We start from the raw sequence: 26,448 nt of genomic DNA, 5'->3' as shown, positions 1-26,448 counted from the left end.
CAATTGCTACTCAGATATTCATGTTCTTCCTCCAAACATGGAGCAATCACCAGTACCTTTCTTGGCCTCTCAAATGATGTAGTCTCCATTTTCCTTCTGGTCTGAACCTCAGAGTGTATCCAGCTATTGTCAATAGTTTGATTTCATACTAGCAACATTGACCTACTTGCTCTTGATTGGGTGGTGAGTGCCAGTGGCCAGGATGTCCTGACAACTATCTTTTCCATCAGGGTCAGGTGCCTCTACAACTTCAGTTGTATATCACAGGAACCTAGGGAGACTAAACGTTGTTAAGGAAACCAGGGCTCACTGTCCACTCTAAAGAACGTTGTGTCATTCCAGGGACCACTTCTATTGACCTCTTTCTCCATTCTGCAAGTATCTGTGGAGCCCCCGTCTCTTACAGGAAAATGGTACCGATGACAACAGCTATAGTGTTTATCTTTGAAGAGCCAGTTAGTGGTTGCAGGGAGGGTGGGGCTGGAGAGGGACTGTCATACAGTATGACATCCACAGGAGCAAAAAGGCATGGGAGGTGCCATGGAAGTTCAGAGAAGCACCTAAGTCACACCCGGGGACAGAGTCATCATGGAAGCCTGGTCACAAGACATGCTGGAAGCAAAGGAGGTGGGATGGAGGGGGAAGGACCTGGGTGGTATTAGCAACACATGCAAAAACCCACACACTCAAGAGTGATCAGTGGGGAGGGAAGGCTGCGCTGGGGAGGAAGCCACTGGGAAGTCAAAAGGATTTTGTCCCTTGACAAATCCTTAGAAACCAAAGGGTCTGCAGAACAAACCAGCTTTAAGCTAATGGAGAAAACACGGAAGACCATTCATTTACAAAGTTTCCCTAAAAAGTGAACGTTATAAGGGGCCATTGTTAAAAAAAAAAAAAAAAATCTGACAATCTTAGTCCAGGGGTGAGTGCCTTTGAAAGGGAAATATTTGTATTTCCACAGCTGTATCAATGCCAGACACAGGAGGTGAGTGGGTGCCCTGGATCTCTTACAAAAACACATTTGCAAGAATCTACATGGACTCTGGCAGCAGCTGGAATACCGTATTTTAAAAAAGGACAAACTCAAAACTCCTTCAACTTCCCTGGGTTGGGGCTGGTCCAGCAGGCCTGACCCAAGGGAGCCTGAGGCTCCCAAGGCCCCAGCTGGCCTTTGGGCGAAACAGGAAATACTCTCATTAGAGAGGCGGTACTCAGTATGAAACTCTTGCCCCACTTCCTGTTCTACTGTGAGGCTCTTTTGAAAAAATACAAGCATTCCTTGGAGAAAGGTCCTGGGAATTACTAACATCTGATAGCAATTCACTATTGGATTTTTTTTTTTTTTTCATTTTCTGCAGAGGTGAGGGCTAGGGGCACCTGGGTAGCAAGCAGAGATGTAGAAATTAAAAGAGTATGGGGTGTACTGGGTACAGAATGAACAGCCATTATGGCTTCCCTCCCAGGTCTGGCAGGCCAGTAATCTCATGCCTTCCTAATACTAGCAACAGACAAAGAGCCACAGTCAACAGACAGCTCACAGAGCTGGAGAGTGCAGTTCAAAAGCTTGGGGTTCCTGCTCGACAGCAATGCAAATTATTTCAGTGACATAAAATATTTCAGAACAGTTTTGACTGTGATTTCCTTTTCTGCCTCTCTGATTTGTTTGAGCCTCCAAAGGCCAGAGATGACGTTCACAAGGACAGATTCCTTCCCAAAGTTTCCAATGTATGGGTGAAGTTTTTGGAGGTCTGCAAGACCTCCAAAACTCAGAGACAGACAGTTTCCTAATCTAAGGTAGAAGCTAAAGACAGTCACACACAAAAAAGAAATGACAAAAAGCTCACATCCATAAAATCTGGTGTCTCTCACTGAGTAAACACAGCAGTGACCGCTGGTCAGCGGGCTTCCATCCCTACCTGACACCATGTTGGCCAGGCAAGTCTTCCTTTGTTTCCAACTCCAGTGCTGCTAAAGGGATTTATACCAGCAGTTCTCAAGCTGTGGGTCACAACCCCTTTGGGGAGGGGGGTGTCATGTTTCAGATATCCTACATATCAGATATTTACTATGATTCATAACAGTAGCAATGAAATAGTTTTATGGTTGGGGGTCATCACAACACGAGGAACTGTATTAACAGTCTCAGCATTAGGAGGGTTGAGAAACACTGATGTATACAGTTCATCACAAGCCTCTGGACCTCCAGTTTCTTTCTTGGCAGTTGTTTACACTTCGGGATTTGCTGTGAAGCACTCAAATGCCTATCATAGCATCTTGCCGGCTGGGGCGAGGCCAGAGCTAGCCACTGCAGGTGAATTGTTGAGCAATAAGATTACTGATGTACAGTAAACCACCACAGTGTGCAACGCTGCAATCACACTACAAAACAGAAGTGGGAAGCCACCTTGAGACTGGCCAGTCCCTGGACAGAAAACACAACCAGGCTTTGAAACCACTTCTCCAGAGACGACTACTGGGAGTCACCCACTGATTTGGTCTCATGTACCCTGTTCCTGGACTGCTGCTGCTGACATTTGAGTGTTCCAGAATACAAGCCTGGCAGCCAATATCCTATTCCGGCTCGGCAAGGGCAGTAATTCCATTCTGTGAACTGTGGCCACGAAGGCGGCCACTTTCTGGTTTACAAACAACAACAACAACACTTGGAGCAATTCACCCCTGGCACCCCGCCAGCTGAAGCCTCTTCATAGCTAATTTGTAGCATGCAATAGAGACATGGTGCCATGGCCTGTCCGTGTGTATGGGTCCTCACAGAGAGGATCCAAGTCTCTTCTGCAGTTACCTATAACTCAGTTCCTCAAAATACAGCCTACCACTGCCTGCAGAAAACCCAAGAAACCCAGAAAGCTAACATTCAAGGACCAGTTCGTTTCCTCATTCTTCAAACTTGTTTTTAACAGATGGGGAAAATGGGCCCACGAAGTTCATGCGACAATAACCAAAAGCCCATCACACAAGTTCCTTCTCAGCAGCTAGACAAGTGAGCCTCCGGAGTCTGGACTGTTGCCTCAGGAGCTCTGTGGTGCGCTGCAAGGAACCTCCTGGAACCCCAGTAATGACACTTGGCCCCACTCTCTGAAATCTCACCCAGTATCCCTGGCCACTCCAGCTTTTCACTGGGGTCTGAGCCAAAGCCCAAGGTATTCCTTGTTGTGGCTGGCCCTCTGTGCATGAATTTCCTTATGGAACATAGCAGGGATGACAGCTGACTGGGGACAATGCTCCAGAGTCTGACACACGAGCCAGGGAATTCATCTAAAGAATAAAGTGGCACATCTCTGAGCCAACCAACTCACCCCAAAGCGGTATTTTCCTGACTCTATACTATATTCCCTGTCACCAGCCCTTCTTCTGTCCCCACCAGTTACTCTCAGGCAGGATTCACCTACAGCAAAAACAAACTCCTAACTATTCATGTGCAGTCTCAAAGGGTTTGTATTTCCAAGGGCCTACTTATTTTTATTAAAGTTAATAAAATAATTAGTCAAACATCACGACTAAGCTCATATATTTATAAGACTGGTCTTTGCAGGAATATGGTTACATAGTTTTTTACAAAACTATCTAGGACTTACAGTGTTTATAGTGACAATAGTGTACAATAACTTGAAGAACTGTCTATAATAAATTTTCTCTACTTACAACAAATACCAGTGTTGTTTATGTTACCTTGAAAATGCTTTATTGACCTTTGTGACTGTTTGTATGTGACCTATCATGATACGGTGGTCATGAGACTGGTGGTTTTGCATCTGATGGTAATCCCTGGGAGTGGTCAATTGAGATGTAGTGAATAGGTTTAGCCATTCACTATATCACCTTGGCCAGTCATCGGATGAGAAGCAAGTTAGTTAGGGAACCTGAAGCGACTGCAGGGCCGGATTCCTGGACTTCATCCCTCACTCACCTCTCAGGGGCTTCCTAACAGACTTCATATAGCCAGGTCCTATCCTATGGGGCTGACTGCCTCCCTCCTGACAGAGGGCAGAAAGGGCAAGATTTGTAGGGTAGGACGAGGTTCTGGAAAGGTCTGAACTGGTAAAAGCCCCGTGTTCTGAAATGTAAGGACCCAGGAGTGAGGTCACGCATGACTTGGGAGTTTTTCCCATGTTCAGCATGTTCAGGAGCGCCCCAGCACGTGAGAGGTGAAAGACAGAATGCTATTAACTAGTTGCTGAGGAAAGGTGGCTAATCAACAATACATTACTAATACAGGAAGGGTGGGTCAGAGTCTGCCTTTGAGGATGCTCAAAATCAGCTGGGTTTAGCGCTCATCTCTCTAATGCTATCATTCAGAAAACAAAGGCTGGAGGATCTAGGGTTAGATGCTAGCCTGCCTACATTAACAAGACCTTGTTTTCAAAAGCAAAAATTAAACAAACAGAACCAGAAAGTACTCAAGAGCCCATTAGGCGCGGCTTTCAACAAGAAACACAGCACACAGCCAATCACAATTCAGCACGCCCCACTCTGAGCATACAGCCAATCACAGTCCAGCACTCCCACTCTGCGCACACAGCCAATCACTGCCTCTTTGCAGCCTCACACCTGAAACAGACTCCCAACAGGACGACTTTCTGGAAGCTGATAATCCTTTAGGGCTTTAACCAGCCTCTTTAGTAGTATCTTTAACAGGGCCCTTCCATGCCCCGTCTCCCACATGTTGCAAATACTTACGATGCTGTTTATAATTTCTCCCAGCAGTCCCCTATTCTTAGATTCTCCGTAAATCTGGCTAAGAAGACTCCACTGGAGCTACTACCCTTCTGAAAATTATAAAGAAAAGATAGCACAGCTCTGGGCTCCCAGGCTCCCAAAGTAATCAAAGCACTTTACTCCAAGAGCTGTTAACAAAGAAGGAAATTTAATGCTCATCCTTTAGGCTCAGTGAGATTTCATCGGTCATTACAAAGAAACATGAAATGACCTTGGCTGGCAATTAAAAGGAAGAAAGGGAAGAAACTATACAAACAAGCATAAAAGCTCTTCCAGAGGTCCTGAGTTCAATTCCCAGCAACTACATGGTGGCTCACAACCATCTACTAAGGGAATCTAATGCCCTCTCTGGCATGCAGGTGCCCATGCAGCTTGATCACTCGTACATTAAATAAATAAATCTTAAATAAGTGAGAGATGGTGGGTGATGGTTGATTATGATTGTCATGATGATCGTAACGACGGTGGTGAGGTAAATCTCACATCTATAAGATGAACTCAAAGAGGAGGAGAAAGAACCATACAAGAGATCCTAGGACACACTCAATACAAGATGAAAATACCCTCTGTCACTTTCTTCATTGGACGTAGGACACAGAATGACTAAACAAGAGGAGACACTGCAGGTGACATCTCAAAGTCACCTTTTTCTGTACTTAGCACTGGTCAGACCAACATCACACAATGATATTGGAGGACTTGGCCTGTATCCAGAGGACAGCAGTCATAAGATGTAAAGGAATGCCAAGGGGGAAAATGGTTTGAACTAGCTCATCATATACAAAAGGACAAGGGCAGGCAAAATCTGTCCAGGAAATGCTGCATTTGGTGGCAGTGAGTTGACCCCCTTCTGAACTTCCGCTTTCAAATTAATCTTAAATACTATCTGCTTCTCAATCTCCTTTTCCTGACAGCTTGTGGACATTTCATCCTATGTTAACTAGGCCCAAGTAATCTAATCATAATGTGGGTGAAACATAGGTCATCCATCGACTGACTGGTAGAGAATTATCACGAAACTACAAAGGATTTATCTTCATTCCCCAAAATAGATAGGCAGTATTGGCACAACTGTCCTTTGGGCTTGAAGAGAAAGAGCCATTGTTGCGGTGGCTTCATGGATAACGGTGCACTGGGGTAAAGACAAAAGGTAATCCTACAGAAACATTGGTGCTAGAGGAGCCCAGTGCACTTGGAAGCCTGAGGCTGTATGCGACCACACATCCCTGCCCGTGTGGACAGAGTGGTGGAAAGGTGGACCTCGGATCTATAAATGAAACAGGGTGTTGTGACCTCAAGGCCTTTGCAGCTGCTTGAATTCTGCCTAGAACATTCACAACTACAATCACTTATATGACTCATTAACACATATGCATATAAGCATGCATGTACACACACACACACACACACACACACACACACACACACGGGGACGGGGACGGGGAGAGAGAACAAACTATTTCCCTCCCCATGTTTAAATTTTCCCATTCTTAGCACATAGTTTTGGCTTATTATATATTTTACATTTATAATGTTTGGTGTCAGCCTCTTTCAACTACAACAGCGGCTCTCCAAGAGCTGGTGTTTCCTCTTGCCTAGTCTACCTCTGTATCTTCAGGGCCTGAAAGGATGACTGGGATCCACAAGGAACATGGTGTGTGTGTGGAAAGAAATACAGCAGTGCCAACCTCTCGTTTCTTTGGCTTTCAGTCCTGTGGGCTGTAGTGCCCATGATCATAGGTCTCTCCTTCTTCACTAGCAGGATTTATTTTGTAACCACAAGACAACGCAAGAGAAGACCTTAAGGGCCAGTGGTGACAAGCTTTCACTCCGCTGCAGAACTGCGCAGGCGCATGCCCAATAGCTCTGTAAATAGTAACACTTGGCCAATAAGAAGTTCCCGATACCGCCATCTGGCTTCAAATTTCCAGTGTCTAAATTTTAGCATTCCCAGTGAGGAAAGTACCTCCATCTGCTGTAACTCTTCACTTAGAAGACCCAAGGAAAACAGAAGTGGTGGCGCTCCCATGCGCATCTCAGCTCATTCCACTAGAGGGCAACATGAGATGTGTGCTGGGATCCACGGGGCAGGAGGACGGGTGGGTGGTAGAGGGGAGGGCGCAGCCAAGCCCCTTGGCCCTTTGGTTCTTTGCTGGGCTCGCACTCTCTTTTTTCACACGATTCTGCTTATTTTCATTTGCTAACATACTCTGCTCTCTAGTGCTTCATGCTAACCCATGAAATCAACAGCCCTGAAAGGTTTACACGTAGTTCATTCTGCCAAAGTGCATCCCTTCCTTTTGGAAGTCTCCCCAAACACACTTCTCCAAGACCTTCCCAAGCAAAGCTGGCTCAGACCCCAGTTGTATAGACACCACGACATCAGTCATAGAAGCATGCCAGTGTGTGTGTGTGTGTTGTGTGTGTGTGTACTACATAAGCACAAAGCAGGCAGAAGGTCACATGCACAGTTCTGCACACCCAGAAGACACATATTTATCTTATATAATTGGTGTGCAAGTGACCACACTTCATCCGAAGTTATGACTCTACAAAATAGTATTGGCTGCCAAAGGTTCAATTAATGAACTGAGACAAGTTACCTCAGCACCTACCTATGTCTTTCAATTTCTAGTTCTTTCTACTAGTCACTTATGCTCTACCAGGTACTTTTCCAACCTTTTCCTTTCTCTTCTTTTCTCTCTCTCTCTCTTTCTCTCTCTCTCTCTTTCTTTCTTTCTTTCTTTCTCTCTCTCTCTCTCTCTCTCTCTCTCTCTCTCTCTCTCTCTCTCTCTCTCTCTTGACCAACTCTCACTGAAAATCCTTGAATTCACTCTCTTCCTGCTTCAACCAGCTAATTGTTGGGTTTACAGATTATTCCTCCTCACACTTGGCCCCCCAAAAGCCTTAAATATAAAACTTTTAGATACATTTATCTAAGTACTATGCACAGACCTGTAGAGACATGCATATAAAAAAAATAACTTTAAAGGATGTTTGAAAAGTTCTTTCATTTCAAATCTTGACAATTTTTAAAATTTATTTTAAAAATCAAATTGTTTATTTGGAGCAACAGTGTAGCTACAAACCTAAGGTATTATTCTTAAGAGGCAAAAGGTTTTCTATTTGGATAAAGTTGTTCTTTGGATATTAGGAAAAAAATAAGAGCAATAATATTCTCACCAGCAGTTACAAAATGGGGAAGAGAGATAAACTGGGTGTTTACAGGTTACAATGCCACAGACCCCTGGGAATCAGAGGTATTCTACAGTTCACAAATTCAGAGAAATATAGAAAATAAACTGAGGATCTTAAAAAAAAAACCTATAAAATCTTAGAGGCTGTGTTTCTGAAACTTTTTAAAGATTCTGTTTGTTCTCAAGTAAAATTACTTATCTGTACTATGCAGATGCCATTTTGACCCATAACCCTCATATCTCTCAGCTTAACACTGGCTCCCACAGACAGGAAGAGCCCTTGATTAGTGTACAGCCCCTCTAAAGCCATAACCAAACATTAGCCCCTTGCATACAGCAGGACCTTAGGCATCTGAACTTCCCACCAGACCCCACGAGACGCTGCACCCAGCGTTGTCTGAGAACGTTGTCTTAACTCACCCAGTCTCGGCATTTTCTCCCTGTGTTCCTAAGGAGGACAGCGTCAAAGTATGTCACACAAGCGTGAGGGTCATCCACGGTCCCATCTTTCAAGTCGATTCACCCCAGCCTTCCAGGAAATTCACCACAAGCTTACCACACGAACCAACGAACCAGCATACCGTAGGTCATCAGTGGTCACTTTAGAAGCTGTCCTGCTTGGTATTCAGGGCGCTGCATTTTGCAGTTTGTAGAGGAATGTGTTAGGCACCTCTTAATTGTGCTGTCACAGAGGTCTCTGCATTCACACAGAGGATGGATGGGGGCTGCCTGAGCTCCCTACCTGTGAGCTACACTACACAGAAACACGAGCTTACTGTGCTAGGCACATGGGCAAGATTAAAAAAAAAAAAAATTCAAGCAGAACAGGAAGTCTACTGTTCCAACAGGCTAGGGGGGAAAAGCAGAGACTTAAAAGAAAAAAAAAAAGTAAAAGACAAAAGGGTGTGGCTCCATTCACAGATGTCTGGAGAGGAAATTTTAAAAAACAACACCCCACTCCTACCTAGCTAGTACAAACATGAATGAAGGTCTATTAATAGGAAGAATTGCTCAGAGATGATCTTGTTCTTCGGAGAGCTAGGGAACATGGTGACAGAATGTTACTGCTTAAAATCGATAGCTTTTGGCTTGTGAAAAGAGGGATGGATAAAGAATGGGAGTACGAGCTTGTTTGGGCACACACAAATACACACACATACGTATGCAACACGCATGTCTCCATAGAAATGATCTAAGAGTCTCTTTACTATCTATTTACTTTCCTGTGGATTAGGAAATCGTCATGGCTGACAAACCACCTCAGATAAGATTCTGCCCATACTCGAAGCACGCTACTTAGGGGTGTGAAGCCTTCTCCTGGGGACCTTAACTGTGAGCGCAGGCTCTTCCTTTCAACCCTACAGCTACAAATTTCTAATTTCTTGGTATTATTTTGTGATAGCTACTTACAGTTAATACCATTCTTGGCTGTGTTTCTCTCTTAGTCCCCCAGGTAGTTGTGTTTGGATCTTACTCTTATCTTTTCTAGTATTGATAATCTGGCTCGAGTTACCAGGCACCCAGCAGGGGGGCGGGGGGGAAGATATACAGGGAAATAGAATTTGCTAGACCTGGTTCAAATTCCATTTCTGCTGCTCTCTGGTTTGTAGCCTTCCAAGTTCTTTAACCTGCCTGAACAACTTTGCACCTGTGCAAAATAAAAGTAATACAGCCAACCTCAGAGAATGGTTATTGCAGTTTAAAGAAAACCATGCAAAGCGAATAGCAGACTGCCTTACACATAGCGACTTCCAGCAGCAACAGGAACTACAGATGGCATGAACTTAAGTGAAATGACCTGTTAATTGGGGGAGTGACCTAAAGGAAAGGAACTGAGTGTCAATGTACAAACACAGACACATGTTTATTATTTTCCATCTACGTAATCACGTGGGAGGACGTTACAAACTTTGTGTTTTAGAAGCCACCTTTTAATACTCACAAAAATGTTCTCTCTCCAAACTCTGGCTGGCCCAGAATGATACAAAACCTCATCGGTGGGTGACAAGAAAATGTCAAGAGAAATCTGTTCCCGGAAGTTCAAGATTCTGAAGCCCAGGGACTTGCTAAACTTGGTTTACTGATATACTCTAGGGTAATTAATAAAGAGCCATGCCTAAATGGAGGGAAGATCTCCCACATCCCTAAAATGGCCTTGGTGATAGTGTCATGGCTGAGTGGTTACCAGGCCCTGCTTTTGATTGCTGATGATGGAGGTACGCAGTGAGGCTATGGGAAGGGGAAGCTGGAGGAAGACTCCTGCAGCTCACATCAACACCAAGCAAGAAAGAGAAGGTAGTATACCCAGCAGGACATCCCTGGTCTCAGAGAAGTCCAGACAGTGGGACAATACCGGAAAGCAAGGTGCCTGGATGGATGTGGCCCTTCTTTGCCAACTCTTCTCTTCCCTCACATGAGATCTCAGCACCAGGTCATCCATGCTTGGATCTATTCATTGTTGTTTAATTGTTCCAGCATTCAGAATTATATCCTGCTCAAGTCATGTTAGTTGGTTAGAAGAGGGTGGGTGGGCGGGCACAGGCGGAGGAAGACTCTCATGTCATGATCTGTGGAACAGCCCAACCCCCCAGGGTAGCCCGTGTACAAAATAGTTAACTCCTTTGCCTTTGAGGATATTAATACAGCTCTTCCACGCTTCCTTAAGACTTGGATGGGTCCATAGATCAGTATTTATTATGCTGTCCAGGGCAAATGCATCCTCGTGCTAATGGCAAGAGGGGAGCTCACAGAATTTCCAAACCTGGACACTAGTTGGTGACCTAGTAGCCAAAGAATGTGTCTAGACTAGATCTTGATAAGATAATTCGTATTCAAATACGAGTTACTCTTGATCTCCAAGTCTCCCCCCTCCCCTTGCCTCTATCTTATCTTTTTTGGCAATACCAGGGATCAAAGCCAGAGTCTTGTCTAGGATGAGCACACTTCAGTGGAGGCACAGGGCTGTTGAAACTCTCCAGCGTACAACTACATCGTCAGTCATGGAGATGCCAAGTAACACGCTGACACTGAGTGAGTGCCACCACCCCCCACCCCCGGATTCCAGGGCCATCCATCAGAGGTTTCTGCATGTCTCTGCAGCCACATGATAGTGGCCGCTAGAAAATCAGCTGTACTATATGCTATCTAGCAACTCTCAGCAAGAAAGAAACACTTACATCTATATCCTCCCTACACCCAGGGAAAATGAGTGGCAGTCTCAATCTCCATAGAATATGGCAGAGCAACTGGGCAAGCAGCAGCAAGGCTCTGCAGCACAGGGCAGGGCTGAGAAGAACAACCGTAAGGCCAACTCCTCCTACCCTTCCAGAACTATCTCCAGACACACACTCTCACTCTGGCTTCATTTCAGTGGCCGCGTATTATGAAGAAACTTCCTGTGCTGCCACCCACATCCTTATCAGCGGCACATTGAACACAATCACCACCACGCTGGTGCCTGCACGCAAAAGATACCTTCACTTATTACATACGACTTTTCAAGCCTTAGCGGGAACTGGAAACATTCACAGAACACCTTGACCTTTAGAGTCTGGTATTCCCAAGACAATGCCCAGCCCATCGTGCACAAAGCTGAGACTACCAACATCAATGTCATTTTCTGTCTTAGTGTTCAGCTTCCTCTGACCCCGTCAGTCTTCTTCCAGCCCCCTCTTTCCCGGTCCTACCTAGCTTTGCCAATGACCCACTGAAAACCATGATTGAACCAGACTGCTCTCCTCTTCTCACTTTGCTCTTCTTCAAGAAGGAGGAAGTCATTGGAGAAGAGGCAAGGAAGGTGACCTGATGGAACTGTTCCAAGAGACTCAGTGCCTGAGACTGCTACATGCTCAGAGGTGCCCTCCAGAAATTTCATTAAAGACAATGCAGATAGATGTACCTGGGGGATAGCCTACCTTTGCATGAAGCCCAGGGTCCAAGGCTAGTCATATTCAGAGAAAGCCTACTGTTGAATGGCCAACAGCTGCCCCACCGTGAGAGCAGGATGCTTCCCCAGGCCCTAGGAGGTGGGCAACATCTCCAGAAAAAGAATCTAAGCGCCCTCTAACAAGGATGGGGATACATGGGTGTATCAGGTTTGCCTCTCTCTAGATTCCTTGGCTTTCCCTCTTCATATCACTCTACAAAAAAAAAAAAAAAAAAAAGCACGTCCTTGGCTCATCAGATAACACAATGGGGACAGTCTGGGAAAATAAACAGAACACCTGGAAATCTCCCCTCTTGGACCTCTTAGAGTAACAAGCTAAACTGGGCAGCTGTTGCTGGGGCCAGCAATGGCACAGGTATCAAGGTTGGGGTGGAGGTTTCCCGTGTCCATTGCTGCAGCAGCTGCCATTCAAAGCCTTCCACCCAAGCAGCTGCTCAAACAGTGGCTCTCAATCTTGTGGGTCATGAGCACTTTGGAGGACTGCGAATCAGATACTTACATTACGATTGATGACAGTAGCAAACTTACAGTTATGAAGTAGCAACAAAAATAATTTCAAGGTTGGGGGGGGGGGGCGGTCACCAAACAGGAGAAACTGTATTAAAGGATCACAGCATTAGGAAGGTTGAGAACCACTGTGCTCAAAGAGCACATGTGAGGTTTTGAGCCTTTCCATTAGGTATTATTTATTGCTATAGTTTCAAGTATACATTGTATCAGAACGTTATTCTTTTGGTTTTCCTTAGGGTCTTGTTCTTTTGGTATTTCCAAGAGCTTTGCTACCATCTAACCAGGTCTCTCAAGCAAAGAAAATGAGTCAGCAGGGGAGACTGACAGCCAGGCCCCAATCACAGTGCTGGTGTTGAATGGCCATGAAGCGAGCAGGTCTGGGGACTCAGTGAACAGGGACGTCTGTCTTCTTGTCCGATTCATTTATACTCAATCCTCTTCGCACTTGCACCACCAGAGAAAACACTAAATCAGCCTTTAGAAAGCAAAGAAATGCCAGGTTCCAGCTGCAGCAACTCTGCTCCTACTTGGATGTGGTTTCTTCTCAACTGAGCTGAAGAGAAGCAGAGCCCTGGGCTTTTATAGCGTTCTCACACCACAATCCTTCACACAGAACAGAACAGCATCCCCAGTAATAAATTTTAAACTAATTAAATTCTCAATTGGCTAGGAGAAGCTCTCTCCAGCCTTGGAGTAAATCTCCCTATGCATTTCTGGAAATTCTATTTAATGAGGCGACACAGAATATTTTCCAGCCTGACGTCAGACATTTCCAAAGCCCCCTGCCTTGGCAGCCTGGTTGGCCATTGCTTCTGATGTCTTCTCATTGGTGCTGCCCCCCACTGGCTTCTGTAAACCTTTCCCACATGGTGTCAAAAGGTGGTTCCCTGAAGACACAACACCTCAGAGATCCCAGCAGAGTATTTCCAGTCTCCCTGGAGGTCAGAACATCTTGTACATTATATGGTATATGGTCCTATTTGAAAGCACAATTTTTTTTTTAAATGTAATAAAAATAAACTACAGAAACTCAAAAAAAAAAAAAAAAAAAGCACCTTGTTTGCTAGTGCTTGCCAGAGAGGATGATGTATCAAGCCATTCTGGGCCCGAGTCCATCTGTATGCAGAGCTTGCATGCTGTGCACAAGTTCTCCACAGCCTCCTCCCCAATGAAATACCTTTCCAGTAGAAGATGGAAGCAGACTGTATCTCATCCCCTGCAAAGTGGTTAGAGTCCCCCTTCCTTTCCACTAATACAGACCTACTCCAGAAGATGAGGACACAGGAGGCCCAAGTCCCCTGTCCAGTGCTATTCTACCATCCTTGTCTGTCTTGTTACTGCCAGTGAGAGCCCATGCAACAGTTTAATCTGGAAAATGTCAACTGACGCTTGACGCTTACCGAATATAAGGCTAACTCAGAAGCGAGGACTCTGTGAGGAATCAGCTGCCCTGCAAACTGACACTCGATGAGGGAAAGAGGCTGGCCGACAAGTGAACACTCACGTAAGTAAACGACCTATGTGGAGCCACAGGCATGAAGAAGGAATCGGGATGGAAAGTGGCTGTGACATTGATGGTGCATATCCAACAGCAAAGGACTAGCAGTCTGGAGCAAGAACTGGGCTCCAGCCTGAGACAGGGCATGCATGGCTTACTGTGGGCAGTGGAGTCAGGAAGGCAGGGCAGGGCAGGCTGTGAATGCACTGTTGGAAGCAAAGTATGAAAGGCAATTGTGAGCTAGGCAAGGGCTGGAATACACAGCTCATTTAAGACACTGTTGGAAATGTATACCATCTGGGGGGAATGTGACACAAGACAAATGCCTGGAAGGCAAGGTGGCAATACGGATCAAAAATCTTACAACTCCACCATCCCTCTGAACCACGTCCAAGCGCACAGTCAATGAGACGGATAAGAATGTAGACAGCTATTATGTAAAAAAAAAAAAAGTATAGATTATGACAAACAATGAGGGCAGAGCTACTTGGTGTGGTAACACTGGTTATCAGAGTTACTGGGGTGCCAAAGCAGGTGGATAGAGAAGTCAGGGCCAGCCTGAGCTAACCACTGAAACGAGATCAAGTGACTGGGGTTGGGGAAGGTATGAAGGGAAGACCCAAGTATCTAAATACCATACTCAGAGCAGGGCACTTCCACAGACTGGCATGCCACACAGCCTTCAAATAGACCTTGCATTTGAGGACATGGAGACCCTTCACAAAGGCTGTAAAACAATACATTGAAGCAGAGGGCTTGTGAGAAGGTTCCCTGGCTAAAGGAGCTTGCTGCGAAATGTGACAAACACCTGAGTTTGATCCTGAGGACCCACATGGTACAAGAAGAGAACCAACCAAACACTGTCCTCCAACCTTCACACGTGTTTCATGGTCTGCATGTGTCCACACACATACACACATGAAAATCCATTTTAAAGCAGAGAGATTATAGGAAACAGTATAGAGTCTTTGTGGAAAGGAAAGAACCTAGACTAATGATATGTACAAGTATATTCTCTGGACTTTTAAACAAGTTATTTATTGTACTTTATATGTCTAAGTGCTTTGTCTGAATGTATGTATGTGTACGACACGAGTGGTGCTTGCGGCCTGAGGAAACCAGAAGAGGGCACCAGATCTGGTTTTGTGCTGCCACCTGGGTGCTAGGACCCAAACCCAGGTCTCCTCGGCAAGAATAGCAAGTGTTCTTCCTAATGGCTAAGCCATCTTTCCAGCCCCAGTATGTTCCTCTTTATGTGGGATGAATAAGATGGGTTTTTGTCTGTCTGTCTTGTTTTTTTCTTTCTTTTGTCAGAGCATACTTGACAAATACACTCCACAAACATGATACTCTTCTAATGAGGGAGCAATGGATTAATGAAACCTGTAGATGACAAAGAAATATGCCAGGAGCCTATGTTTTGATAACTTAGAAGAAACAGAGGCTCAGCAGGACAACCTGCTATCTTTTCAGGGAATCTTCAAGCAAAACAGAAAAAAAAAAAAAAAACCATAAAGCCTGCCTAAGACTTGGGGCAGGAAGTGTGTCACTTCTGCCTGGCTGGCCCTTCTGACTCAGCACGGCCATTCAGGTCCTCTGATCCTTGTGGTTTGATGACAGATAGGAGCTGAGAGGAAGCTGGCTTCTCCCAGCCCAGGGAGAACCTGAACTGCTGGGCTTGGAATCTTCTAAGGAGAGGAACTTGACCTGGGGTGTTTTAGAATCCATACAACCAAGAGTGGTCCCTTCCCTTTTTACTGTTGCAAGTAAAACATGACTAAGTTCTGGTCTGTTGCTTAGGAACGAGAGACGGCCACACAGGGCCCAAACACTGTTGCTCTTCCTTCCCAAACAGGTTTGGAAGTTTAATAAATAGTCTGGACAAGTCGCAGCAAGTCTCCGGCATTCAGAGTCAGACTTACTACAGACAGAGCTGGAAAGCTGCTGAGAGTCCAAGTCCATTCAGCCAAGGCGCCCTGCTCTCCCCGGAAAGCAAAGGTGCCGCAGCTCCCATGGGCTGTTTTGTTGGGCAGCTTCCTGGATTCAAGACTCAGTGGCCAAAGACGACAGAATCAAATAATTTGCTAGCATAGAATCCCACACACTTCTCTTAGTTCTAAAAACTACAAGCAAAGGAAAGAAACATACACAGAACCAGAAATCAGAACGAAGCAGAGACTCAGAAAGCCCTTAGCAGGCTAGGGAAAATTAAATTAGAATTTAAGGACCTTGACAACCACTATCTAGAAGGCTACTACCTTCTCACTTTCATTCAACCCAGATTTCTCAAGGTCTTGGTGTGCCCTAAGCTAAATTACAGGATAAATGATAAACACCAGGGCAGAGGAGGCTGTCTGGGCAGGAGGTGTTTGTGAATAGGGACAGGCACTCTTAAGGAAAGCCACAAAATAGAGCCAGTTTGGGAACGAGTTACTACAGATCTTACGAGCCCTGTTAAAATGCTGCAACTGTAGAAAACCCTAATGCGGCACCTCCAGCCTGGGAATGAAAGAATCGGGATTTTTTCACCAGGAGTAGCACATGGAGCAGCGCTGGGTCAGAGATCGAGAGTCAGTCAACAGCCTTGAAAGCCATCTAGGTCCAGTCCGGTCTTGGCTGGTCAAAGTGATCATCCGCACTGCAGAGATGCTATGGGTACTCAGTGAAAGAAGGGACAACACTGGTAGTTCACCTGGAGTCAAAGAAACACTAAAGCAAGACGCTGCCCAGGCTTCCGGCTTACTTGCTGAGGAGAAAACCAGAAAGGAAGGCAAGGTCAGTGTTTTTCACAGTGAGAGCATGAGTTGCCCTCGAAACACATTCCAGGCAGACACAGGAGTTGAGGATGCAGATAAGAGCTTTGTCCTGAAATATAAATGTGGACGCCATTGGCACGTAGAGAATCTGAAGACCTGGAAATAGACGTGACCTCGAGGGAGAGGGTGGAACGAGGGTAAAGAACACCAACAGAGCCTGAGAAATGGCAGTGCTTGCAGAAGGGCAGAGCCAAGCAGAGCAGGGGGCGGTAGGGGGAGGGGAGGCAGAGAAGAGCTCAGTGAAAAGGAAGGCAGGGGTTGACCAAGGACATAGCACAGGGACAGAGAGTGGAAGCACCCTGAGTGGACAGGAAGGGAGAAAGTGAAAGGTGTCCACCCCTCACTAAACCAAGGGTCATGGTCACTTCCTTCCTCACACCTGTGTATTTCTAGAGTCTTCCGTCAAGAAGCCAATGAGACTAGCTTTTGAGATAGGCTTAGCAGTAGGTGCTGCTGGTAGCCCAGGAGAAGAAATGACAAAGCAGAAGGGCTTAGGTGACAAAACACTATGGCCTCAGGGAGTGGCAGACCACTATTCAGCCACAAGTACTGATGGGTCATTGACTAGTAGATTAGCACTGTGTCAGGAAGGGATGGTGACAAAAGATCTGTGGCCACCCACCGGCATGAGGCACAAAAATAAACCCAGCTACACTGTAGAGAATGAGGCTGAGCGGAGAGTTTTGGCCCTTTTCTGTTTCCTTACTGGGCATAAATAATGGCTCCATAATCCAGGGGCAGACTTGAGCCTTAGCCTAAACCTATACAGCTGTGTGCCCAATTTATTTATAGTTGTATTAAAATACTATCTTTAAATATGCAAACATTCAGATTTTTTAAAATTATTTATTACATGTAAGTACACTGTAGCTGTCACCAGAAGAGGGCGTCAGATCTCATTACAGATGGTTGTGAGCCACCATGTTGCTGGGATTTGAACTCTGGACCTTCGGAAGAGCAGTCGGGTGCTCTTACCCACTGAGCCATCTCACCAGCCCAGACATTCAGATTTTTAATCTGGCTTTGCAGTTTTTATCTTATTTGTCAATTTAATTTTGGGATGTTTTCTGTATTGTGTGCATGTATAAGGGTATATATGGGTGTATGGTGTATGGGTGTGTGTGGGTATGTGTGTGTAAGCCACAGATGAGTATCTTCTTCAATTCTCTCCTTTATTTAATTATTTGTACTGAGACAGGATCTCTCAGTGATTGGCTAGACTGATTGACCAGCGAGCCCCTGGGGTCTGCCCTTCTGTCTCTGCTGCACCGGTTCTGGGATAAGAGACATGTCACCACCTCTGACATTTTGCCTGGGAGAAGGAGGTACTGAACTTGGGTTCTCATTCTTGTTCAGCAAGCACTTTACTGACTGAGCCATCTTCTGAGCCCTGATTTTTTGTTTGTTTGCCTTTTATATTCTCTGAAGATTGTTTGTAGTGTTGAGACCCTTCCCTAAAACTTGTCATGAGAACTATTACCAAGGTACTTAATAATGGCAACTGGCAACAGTCTAGTGTTCCTTGTCATGAAGACGTGAATGAGCATGCATGAGTGCAGTGTGTGCATATATGTGTGTGAGTGTGTGTGTGTGTGTGTGTGTGTGTGTGTGAGAGAGAGAGAGAGAGAGAGAGAGGTGGGGGAAGAGAGGGACAGGGAGAGGGAGAGAGAGAGGGGAAGGAAAGAGAGAGAGAAAGAATATGTTGTGTTAGGGTTCGAAGACAGACTAGAATAAAAGAAAATTAAGTTACTTCTTAAAGACTGAATAGACCAAGTTCAAACCATGGACTAAAGATAGATTAGAACACAAGGCTAGAGTTTGTTCAGTCGTTAAGACCATGTCTTGGTCATTATTCCATTGCTTTGAAGAGACGCTGTGACCAAGGCAACTGTTAAAAAGAATTAAGTTGGGAGGCTTGCTTACATGGGGTTAGTCCATCATAACCAATCATGGCAGGAAACATGGGGGCAGGTACACAGGCATGGTGTGCTGGACAAGTAGTTGAGAATTTTACAGCCTGAACCATAGACAGGCATGTAGAGAAAGTAAGACACTGGGCCTGGGGTAGGCTTTTGAAATCTCAAAGCTCGCTCCCAGTGACACAAACCTTCTCTAACAAGGGGACACTTCCCAATCTTTCAAAAACAGTTCTTCACCTGGGGACCAAGCATACAAATATATGAGTCTATGAGTGGCCATTCTTCAAACTATCACAGAGCATGAACTGCTCTTTGCAGAGCACCTGGGTTCCAGTTTACTGGAACTCCACTTTGAGGTGATTAAACACCCTTTCTGGCCTCTACAGGCACTGTACTCTCAAGCATAAATCCACACATGAACATAGGCATATATACTAGTACCCACTACCTAGACTCTTATATATTATATTTTAGTTTTTAATGCATATATGTGTATATATGCATATATATGCATAACTAAAAATAAAATCTTTTTATAATATTATAAAACAAGATAGTGTGAAACAATTCTAGCTTCTTGAAAACCAGGATTATTGTATTTGATAATGTAGCTCTCATTCCATATATTTGTATATACTTCCAACATATTAAAAAACACCGAGGTGTATACAGAGTAGACAAATCAGTTACATCATTGGATAGCTAGTATTAATGATTCAGTAGGCAAATACAGATTAACATTAACTTCCTGTGGAACTGGGGATGTAACTGGGTTGAGCATATGCCCTGCATGTGCAAGGTCTTGGGTTCAATCCCCAGCAACCCACAAAGAAACTTGATATTATAATATTTCTGAAAGTCTCACAGTTAAATAAAATTAGAAGAAAAGAAAGACCTCCCAGAGAACTTAAATTCAGATTTCTTTCAGGTCACTCCTCTGGTTTGGAAAGACCAGGCAAATTCAAACTTACTTGAAAATGGTTCACTTGGCTAATTTCTATGGGTTTAATTTTCCTAACTTTGGTCTTCTTCCAAGTCATTAAAGTACGATAAATTTAGAAGACGAGACAGGGAGACTTCTGGCCCCAGAAATGAGAACCTGGTACACCAGCCTCAAGGACAGGCTGCCAATCTGGCAAGTCCAGGAGAGACTGCAAGTTACTGACAAAAAGTACTTCCTTACATATTCTTACCGAGGGGACAAAACTGTAACCTACCTGATGTGACTTCCCCATGAGAGGTACAAGCTCGGCTCTGGAAGCTCTTGGTTTCTGAAGTACTGTTTGTCATCCTTGGTTCTACTGATATTTGGGGCCAGTTTAATTACATGATGTACTAGATCCTGTGCACTAAAGAACGTTCTCGGCAGAATCTCCCACTACCTAGATGCCAGAAGCACACTGTGACATCCATAAAAGTCTGTAGGCATCACCAGATGTCCCCGGGGGAAAGTCACCCATACTTGAGAGCTGTGTTCTAGCTTGGCTACACACTGGAAGCGCCACAGGACTTTCTAAAAATACTGACTGGAGTTCCACCCTGAGAGGTTCTGATTTTACTTGTTTGGAGTAGGCCCTGGGCTTCTGAATCTGTGAAAGCCAGAGAGCCCATCACACAGACAAGTGAAAGAATGTGTCCTGCAAAGCTATCAAATACCTCATCTGAACACAATACAAAATACATAAGACCAGCCCTCCCCACCCCCCAGTTAGGATCCTTCTAAGCTTGGTGTTAGAGTCAACATGGCTGGAAGAAAATAAATGATCTGCAAACTTCTTCTCTCCTTCAGATGAACACCAACCAGTGAAACACTCCAGGGTCAGCAATATAACCAGTGGGTAAAAGTGCTTGCCTCTAAGCCAGAGGACCTGAGTTCAATCCCTGGGAACCACACGAACCACATGGTACAAAGAAAGAACTGACTCCAGCAAGATGTTCTCTAACCTCTGTACAAACACATAAACACACAGACAGACACACAACTAATTGATTAATTAATTAACTAATTAATTAATGGGGAAATATGCAAACAAATAGTAACAGAAGCACAGATATGCTAAGCTTTGGAATATTTACAAATAGCCTTAGGGGAATGAGACCCCAAAATGATAGCTCCACCATAAGAGACACACCTAAGCCACCTTAAAGCAATGTCAAGTTTGTGAAAAATGAGAAACCATCTGTGAGCTGGGAAGACCTCCACAGGAACCACCTATGGGGGAACTTATGGCCCAGTAGATGGTACAGTCTGTGATTTGTCTGGGACCCACAATGTTTAACACCTATACAAAAGTTTCACAGCCACAAACAGGCCAAATGCCCTCCTCCCTCCACACACAGCATCCTCTGCCAGCTTCCTCAGCATTCAACAGCACTGGGCTTGGGTCCAGTCTTCCTGGAGAATGGCATGGCTCTACCCCAGAGGCACAGTTCCCCTGGGAGCTAATTCTCAGGCTCTGGGCTCCTCATCAAATGTGTGTCAGTCTCGGAGAAAGGCTAGGCTAAGAAAGGCTGCTGTTTCTTTAAGAACCAGCTGATACACGTGTGACGGGAATTCCTTTCCTATTAATAGTGATTGCTAACTTGTATTGCATACTCGTGATACATGCAGTACTCATATAAGCACCAAACATGCAATACTATCTCACAGACTCCCATCAGCACTGTAGAGTAATTGCTATGAGCACATACATTTTAGAGACAAGGTAATTGAGGCTCCTGTGTTTAAGAAGCTCCCCAGAGGGAAAGCTGAGTATTGGCCCATTACTCTGTCCATTCAATACTGCTCTCTCGATCGTCCCTGAGGTTCTTTTGGTATATGTGACTACTTTTAATACGGAAGCTAGAATATTAAAAGTATAATAATCAAAATAGGTATTTTTTTCCAGGTTTTTAGCAGATAGCTGTTTTAGCAGGTGGTGCTTACTGTAAGCTAACTTCACCTTCTGCTCTAAAGTCTTACATCCTACAGGATTTTAATGAGCACACTTGCCTTCTCTGCATGAATGAACAGGCTGCCCTGCCCTGCAATCTCCTTTCACTTGCCCTCTTCATGGTCACATTTCCCTAACTTTACAAGTCCATACTCTTCCCAGTGAACAAACACACCCTCCCTCCCTCGGCAGCGGCAGCGGCATGCTGGTCCCTGCGAATCTCACTGATCTGAATCTGAACCAAGGCTTCCCACTGAAGCAGCTTTCTTTTCCTCTCTTCTGTGAAAAATAAACACATTCTATACAAAATGTTTCTATGCTGAGCACTCCCTCCATTGATCTGTTAGCAGGTTTTAAAAGTGTGTGTGTGTGTGTGTGTGTGTAGATATGCACCATCACACTTTCATCCTCAAGGGCTGCCCCCAACCCCTCTGTCCTCTCACAGGCTGGCCCTGAAGCCTCAACCACAAGATGAACTGCCCACTTTAGCCCTTACATTGTTTCCTTTAGTGTCACCTTTTCATTTTAGTCCCAGAGCCATCTTGTGGACAGACAGATTAAACAGTGCTGAAGGCAGACCAGATGGCTCATCAAATAAGGCACTTGTTATAAAAGTATGATAGCATGAGTTCTATTTCTGGAGTTTACATTATAGAGAAAATGAACCAACTACTGAAAGTTGTGTTCCAACCTCCACAAATATACTGTGGGAGAGTGGGTGCTACACAAACACACACACACACAAATATAGAAACTCACACTCACACACACACACACACACATACACACACTAATACTTAAACTTTTAAAACCTGCTAACAGGGAACCTCTTTCAGAGAGTGTGAAGTAAACCACACTGCCTCTGGCTACTAACCCTCACCTTGTTCATGGTTTCATCCTATCCTTAATCCTCGGCCCCCAGAAAATGTTGTAATCTCACAAGTAACACCTCCACCAAGTCTTTTTCCTTTAAAAAAAAAAAAGCTGAAAACAAAATGTTTTGAAAACCCCACTCAGGTGTGGCAAGGGTGTCTATTCAGAGGGACAGGGGCACTCAGCGAAGCCATGAGTGGCCACATTTCATCTTGGTTGGGTGAGCTTGCTACTTGCCATGCAGGGTGAGAAATCAGAATACTGAGCCTGCAGCAGAGCTGCTAATACAAAGGAAGGAAGCTGCGGTTTGAGCAAAGAAGGAAACTGCAGAAAAGGTTTCTGGTCTCTGTGTCTCACAAAATGTAACCAAAAATGTGCACAGCTGTCTTCTTCAATACCAGATGCAGTCAGCAAGAAACAGTGTAACGGCTTTACCACATAGAACCACATTGGCCTTTTTACTAGGCGCCATAAGTTACAGGAAAGGGACAGTCACCTGCAGCACGGAGCAGCAATGGCTCTGAACCCTTCACGCGCTATATTCAGTCTTTAAGAGAGATTGTAAAACATTACATAGCCAAGAACACTTATCATGCCTGGATTACTTAAGACCTTAGGAGGCCACTTTCTGCAAAGGCAGCCTTTCAGAAGAGGCAGGGAAGCCCAGGCTGTACCCCACATCATGCATGCAGTCAGGAAGCCCATAAGTCGTAGTAAGGGAAGAACACACATAAAAGTCCAAACTTCCAACTTAATTTAAACAGAAAGGCAAAAACTGACTCATGAAACCAAACATGGGTCAACACGAGAACACTGTCAACCCTGAGAACCCAGAGGACAGTTCACAGATGGGAAACTGTGGAAATGTCAGCAGCAATGTACTCATTTGCACTAAGCTATCATTTCGTGCCTGCAACACCCAGTTTACATTATTACTTTAATGTTAATCAACAGTTGGGCAAGATCCGTGAAGTGTCGAGTACTGGGCCATACGAAGTCAGATCACCTCTAAATTACAGGAGTTGGAATCCATCTCTATATTCTGCAACTCTAAGTGGCATGACTGATTAAAGGTACAGTTTGTGGCTTGTTTTGTTTTGGTTTTTTGGGTTTTTTTTTTGTTGTTGTTTTTTGTTTTTTTTGCTTGAAATACAGCTCTTTTGGAAATGAAAGGTGTTTTGTTTTATTTTGTTTTGTTTTGTTTCGTTTTCCAGGGTTGGAGATCAAACCCAGGACCTTAGGTGCAAAAATCACAATTTCATAGCAGTTGTGTTTTGAGGAAGGAATGTTATCTGTACATATCCATTCTACATTTCAAATATAAAAAGTTTTTAAAATGAATAAAAATATGAATACAAGAATGGAAATACTGCTCTATAACTAGATGATTATAATATGCATGAATAATTAGATGTATTTATCTACTTTACTAGGAAGTTTTCCCTAGTAAGAATGCCAGCAGAAGGTACTTAAAATGTAGAACCCAGAAGATATTTACAAATGAGAACTGTATGTCTACCCTTGACCTAGAATTTATCCAGAAAGTTACCTTGCGACTATAATTTACTGGTACCCAATGATAGAAACCTGAGTGTTTACTGCAGTGTTAGTTATTATATAAAAACCTGAGATTATTAAGAATGTTCAACAATAGGGGACTTGTTTTTGTTGTTGTTGTTTTTCAAAGATAAAACTATAATCCTAAGAGTCAACCCCAAACATGCAAATCAAAGCACCACTAACTTGACACAGTAGGATATATACATGCATACACACATACATGAATACACACACACACATACATAGAATTCATACTTATATATATTACTCAAGTATAATAAAATAACTATAAAAGAAGAAGTTGTAAGTTTTAGAAGGGGGTGTTTGAGTGGACACACAGGAGGAGAAGGGTGGAAATGAGGCCAATACAGTGTGCTCATTCACATGTGAAATCCTTAAACTACAAAAAAAAAAAGAAGATTTGAGGCAAGTCTATTCTATTTTAGATTTGACTACTCTATTTAAATAGAGTTTAGCAAACTCTATTTGAAATGACCTTTAAAATGAAAATGAAGCCAGGTGTGGTGGTGCACACCTTTAATCCCAGCACTTGGGAGGCAGAGGCAGGCAGATTTCTGAGTTCGAGGCCAGCCTGGTCTACAGAGTGAGTTCCAGGACAGCCAGGGCTACACAGATAAACCTTATCTCGCAAAAACAATAAATAAATAAATAAATAAATAAATAAATAAGAAAACCACAGCCCAGGAGAAAAGGTTTAGATATTCTGGGATTAAAACCTTTCTGTTTCAAAGTGTTTAGACACCAAAGCCTAAATTTAAAACCCTTCTCCAGAACTAGGACACATGCACTTTTTGCAACATATTCTGGAAGAAAATGGGGGTGGGGGGGCTTTTTTTTTTTTTTTTTGATTAGAGAAAACTGCTAACATGCCCAACTATCAATGCACTTTACTTCGGAAACCTATTTTTCCCTTGTAAATCAGCTTATTTCGATTCTGCTCATAGAGGGCCAATCACGGGGCACTCGCCGCAGCCCGGGGACTTCCCTTCTTCACAGGGCTCTTCCTCTGCTCTTTCAGTTTGGACTTCACAGATTTAACGTAGTCTCACACGATGACATGATCTTATCTCTTATTTTTTAAATCCTTTTATATCATGACAGGTAGATTATGTTGACTCACTGATAAGGATTCAATCATAAATCATCTTTCAGATAATCTCATCTAGCCAACCCTTTGTAAAAAAAAAAATATTCTCTTATTTACTTTTGTTTGGCATGGTTTTGTGTGTGTGTGTGGTCTGCATGTTCACATTTGAGGGGAAACACATGTATGTTCACACAGGATACAATTCTGCGGAGGCCGGAAATTGATAGCAGATGTCTTCCTCCGTTGCTCTTTATTTATTAAGGCAGACTCTCTCACTGGACCCAGAACTCAACTGCCCTGGGAATCCAGGTTTTAATCCCAGAATATCTAAACCTTTTCTCCTGGGCTGTGGTTTTCTTATTTATTTATTTATTTATTTATTTATTTATTTCAGTTGGGTCAGCACACCCACTCAGCTTTTGTGTGCTACAAGAACGATATGAAGACAACAGAAAACAAGTCTAAGAGGATGCAATTTTATCGACAGGAAAATTATCACCTGGAAGGAAAAGGAGATGGTTATGATTCTCTGTTTGGATAGAAATGAGTCCGTGCAACCTCTGGTTTACTGCAGGTACAAGCTGTGAGGACTGTGCCACACGCTCAGATGACGGCTCTGCTCCAGGACAATCAGCCAGGAAAAGGTTGAGAATTCCCCGTGGGTCACCAAGGAACGTCCGTCCACCTGCCTCGTGCTCCTGCAGAAGCTCATTGCCTAGGCCACTCAGTTGGCGTTGGGACAAGACACTAAGAATTCTTCTCCCTGTAGCTGGGGAGACAGAGCCAGCAGGAGTAGAGAGCTAATGTAGAGGACTGTGACCACAGTGTGCTGTATACTCACAGGAGATTGTCAAAGGTGAAAACTGATTTTTTAAAATTTTTTATTGGATATTTTATTTATTTACATTTCAAATGGTATCCACTTTCTCTGTTTCCCCTCTGGAAAACCTCTATACCATTCCCGCTCACCATAAAGATTTTTTTCTATTTGTATGTATGTATGTATGTATGTATGTATGTATGTATGTACGTATGTAGTATAGTGTTCTATGTGTATGCCCATAGGCCAGAAGAGGACACCAGATCTCATTGTAGATGGTTGTGAGCCACCATGTGGGTCCTGGGGATTGAACTCAGAACCTCTGGAAGAGCAGCCAGTGCTCTCAACCTCTGAACTATCTCTCCAGATCCCCCTGATTTTTCTCTTCTCTTCTCTTCTCTTCTCTTCTCTTCTCTTCTCTTCTCTTCTCTTCTCTTCTCTTCTCTTCTCTTCTCTTCTCTTCTCTTCTCTTCTCTGAGACAGGGTTTCTCTGTATAGCCCTGGCTGTCCTGGAACTCACTTTGTAGACCA

The 26,448-nt window shown here is 44.1% G+C and overlaps 1 protein-coding gene and 1 long non-coding RNA gene across 5 annotated transcripts in view; one reads left to right on the top strand and one right to left on the bottom strand.

The window, feature by feature from the left end:
• The window catches only part of Tnfaip8 (tumor necrosis factor, alpha-induced protein 8), a 113,803-nt gene that overhangs the window by 53,512 nt on the left and 33,843 nt on the right, over nt 1-26,448 (bottom strand). The window contains exon 1 of one of the 4 annotated variants that reach the window (NM_001360935.1): nt 8,355-8,734. The exons of the other annotated variants lie outside the window; for them this stretch is intronic. Within the exon in view, the coding sequence (NP_001347864.1) occupies nt 8,355-8,367 (13 nt within the window). The 5' untranslated portion in view covers nt 8,368-8,734. Of the gene's footprint in view, nt 1-8,354; nt 8,735-26,448 lie in introns of those variants that run through there. 4 annotated transcript variants of the gene reach the window in all.
• Gm33335 lies at nt 10,466-26,088 on the top strand. Its single transcript, XR_386228.3, has 3 exons — nt 10,466-13,894; nt 23,384-23,502; nt 25,492-26,088. It is a non-coding gene; the product is annotated as a predicted gene, 33335 (long non-coding RNA).

The sequence above is a fragment of the Mus musculus genome, chromosome 18 (genome assembly GCF_000001635.26).
Source record: "Mus musculus strain C57BL/6J chromosome 18, GRCm38.p6 C57BL/6J".
In the NCBI taxonomy this organism is placed as follows: domain Eukaryota; kingdom Metazoa; phylum Chordata; class Mammalia; order Rodentia; family Muridae; genus Mus; species Mus musculus.
Note: the sequence above shows the minus strand (reverse complement) of the source record. Positions and strands in the feature narration are given on the sequence as shown.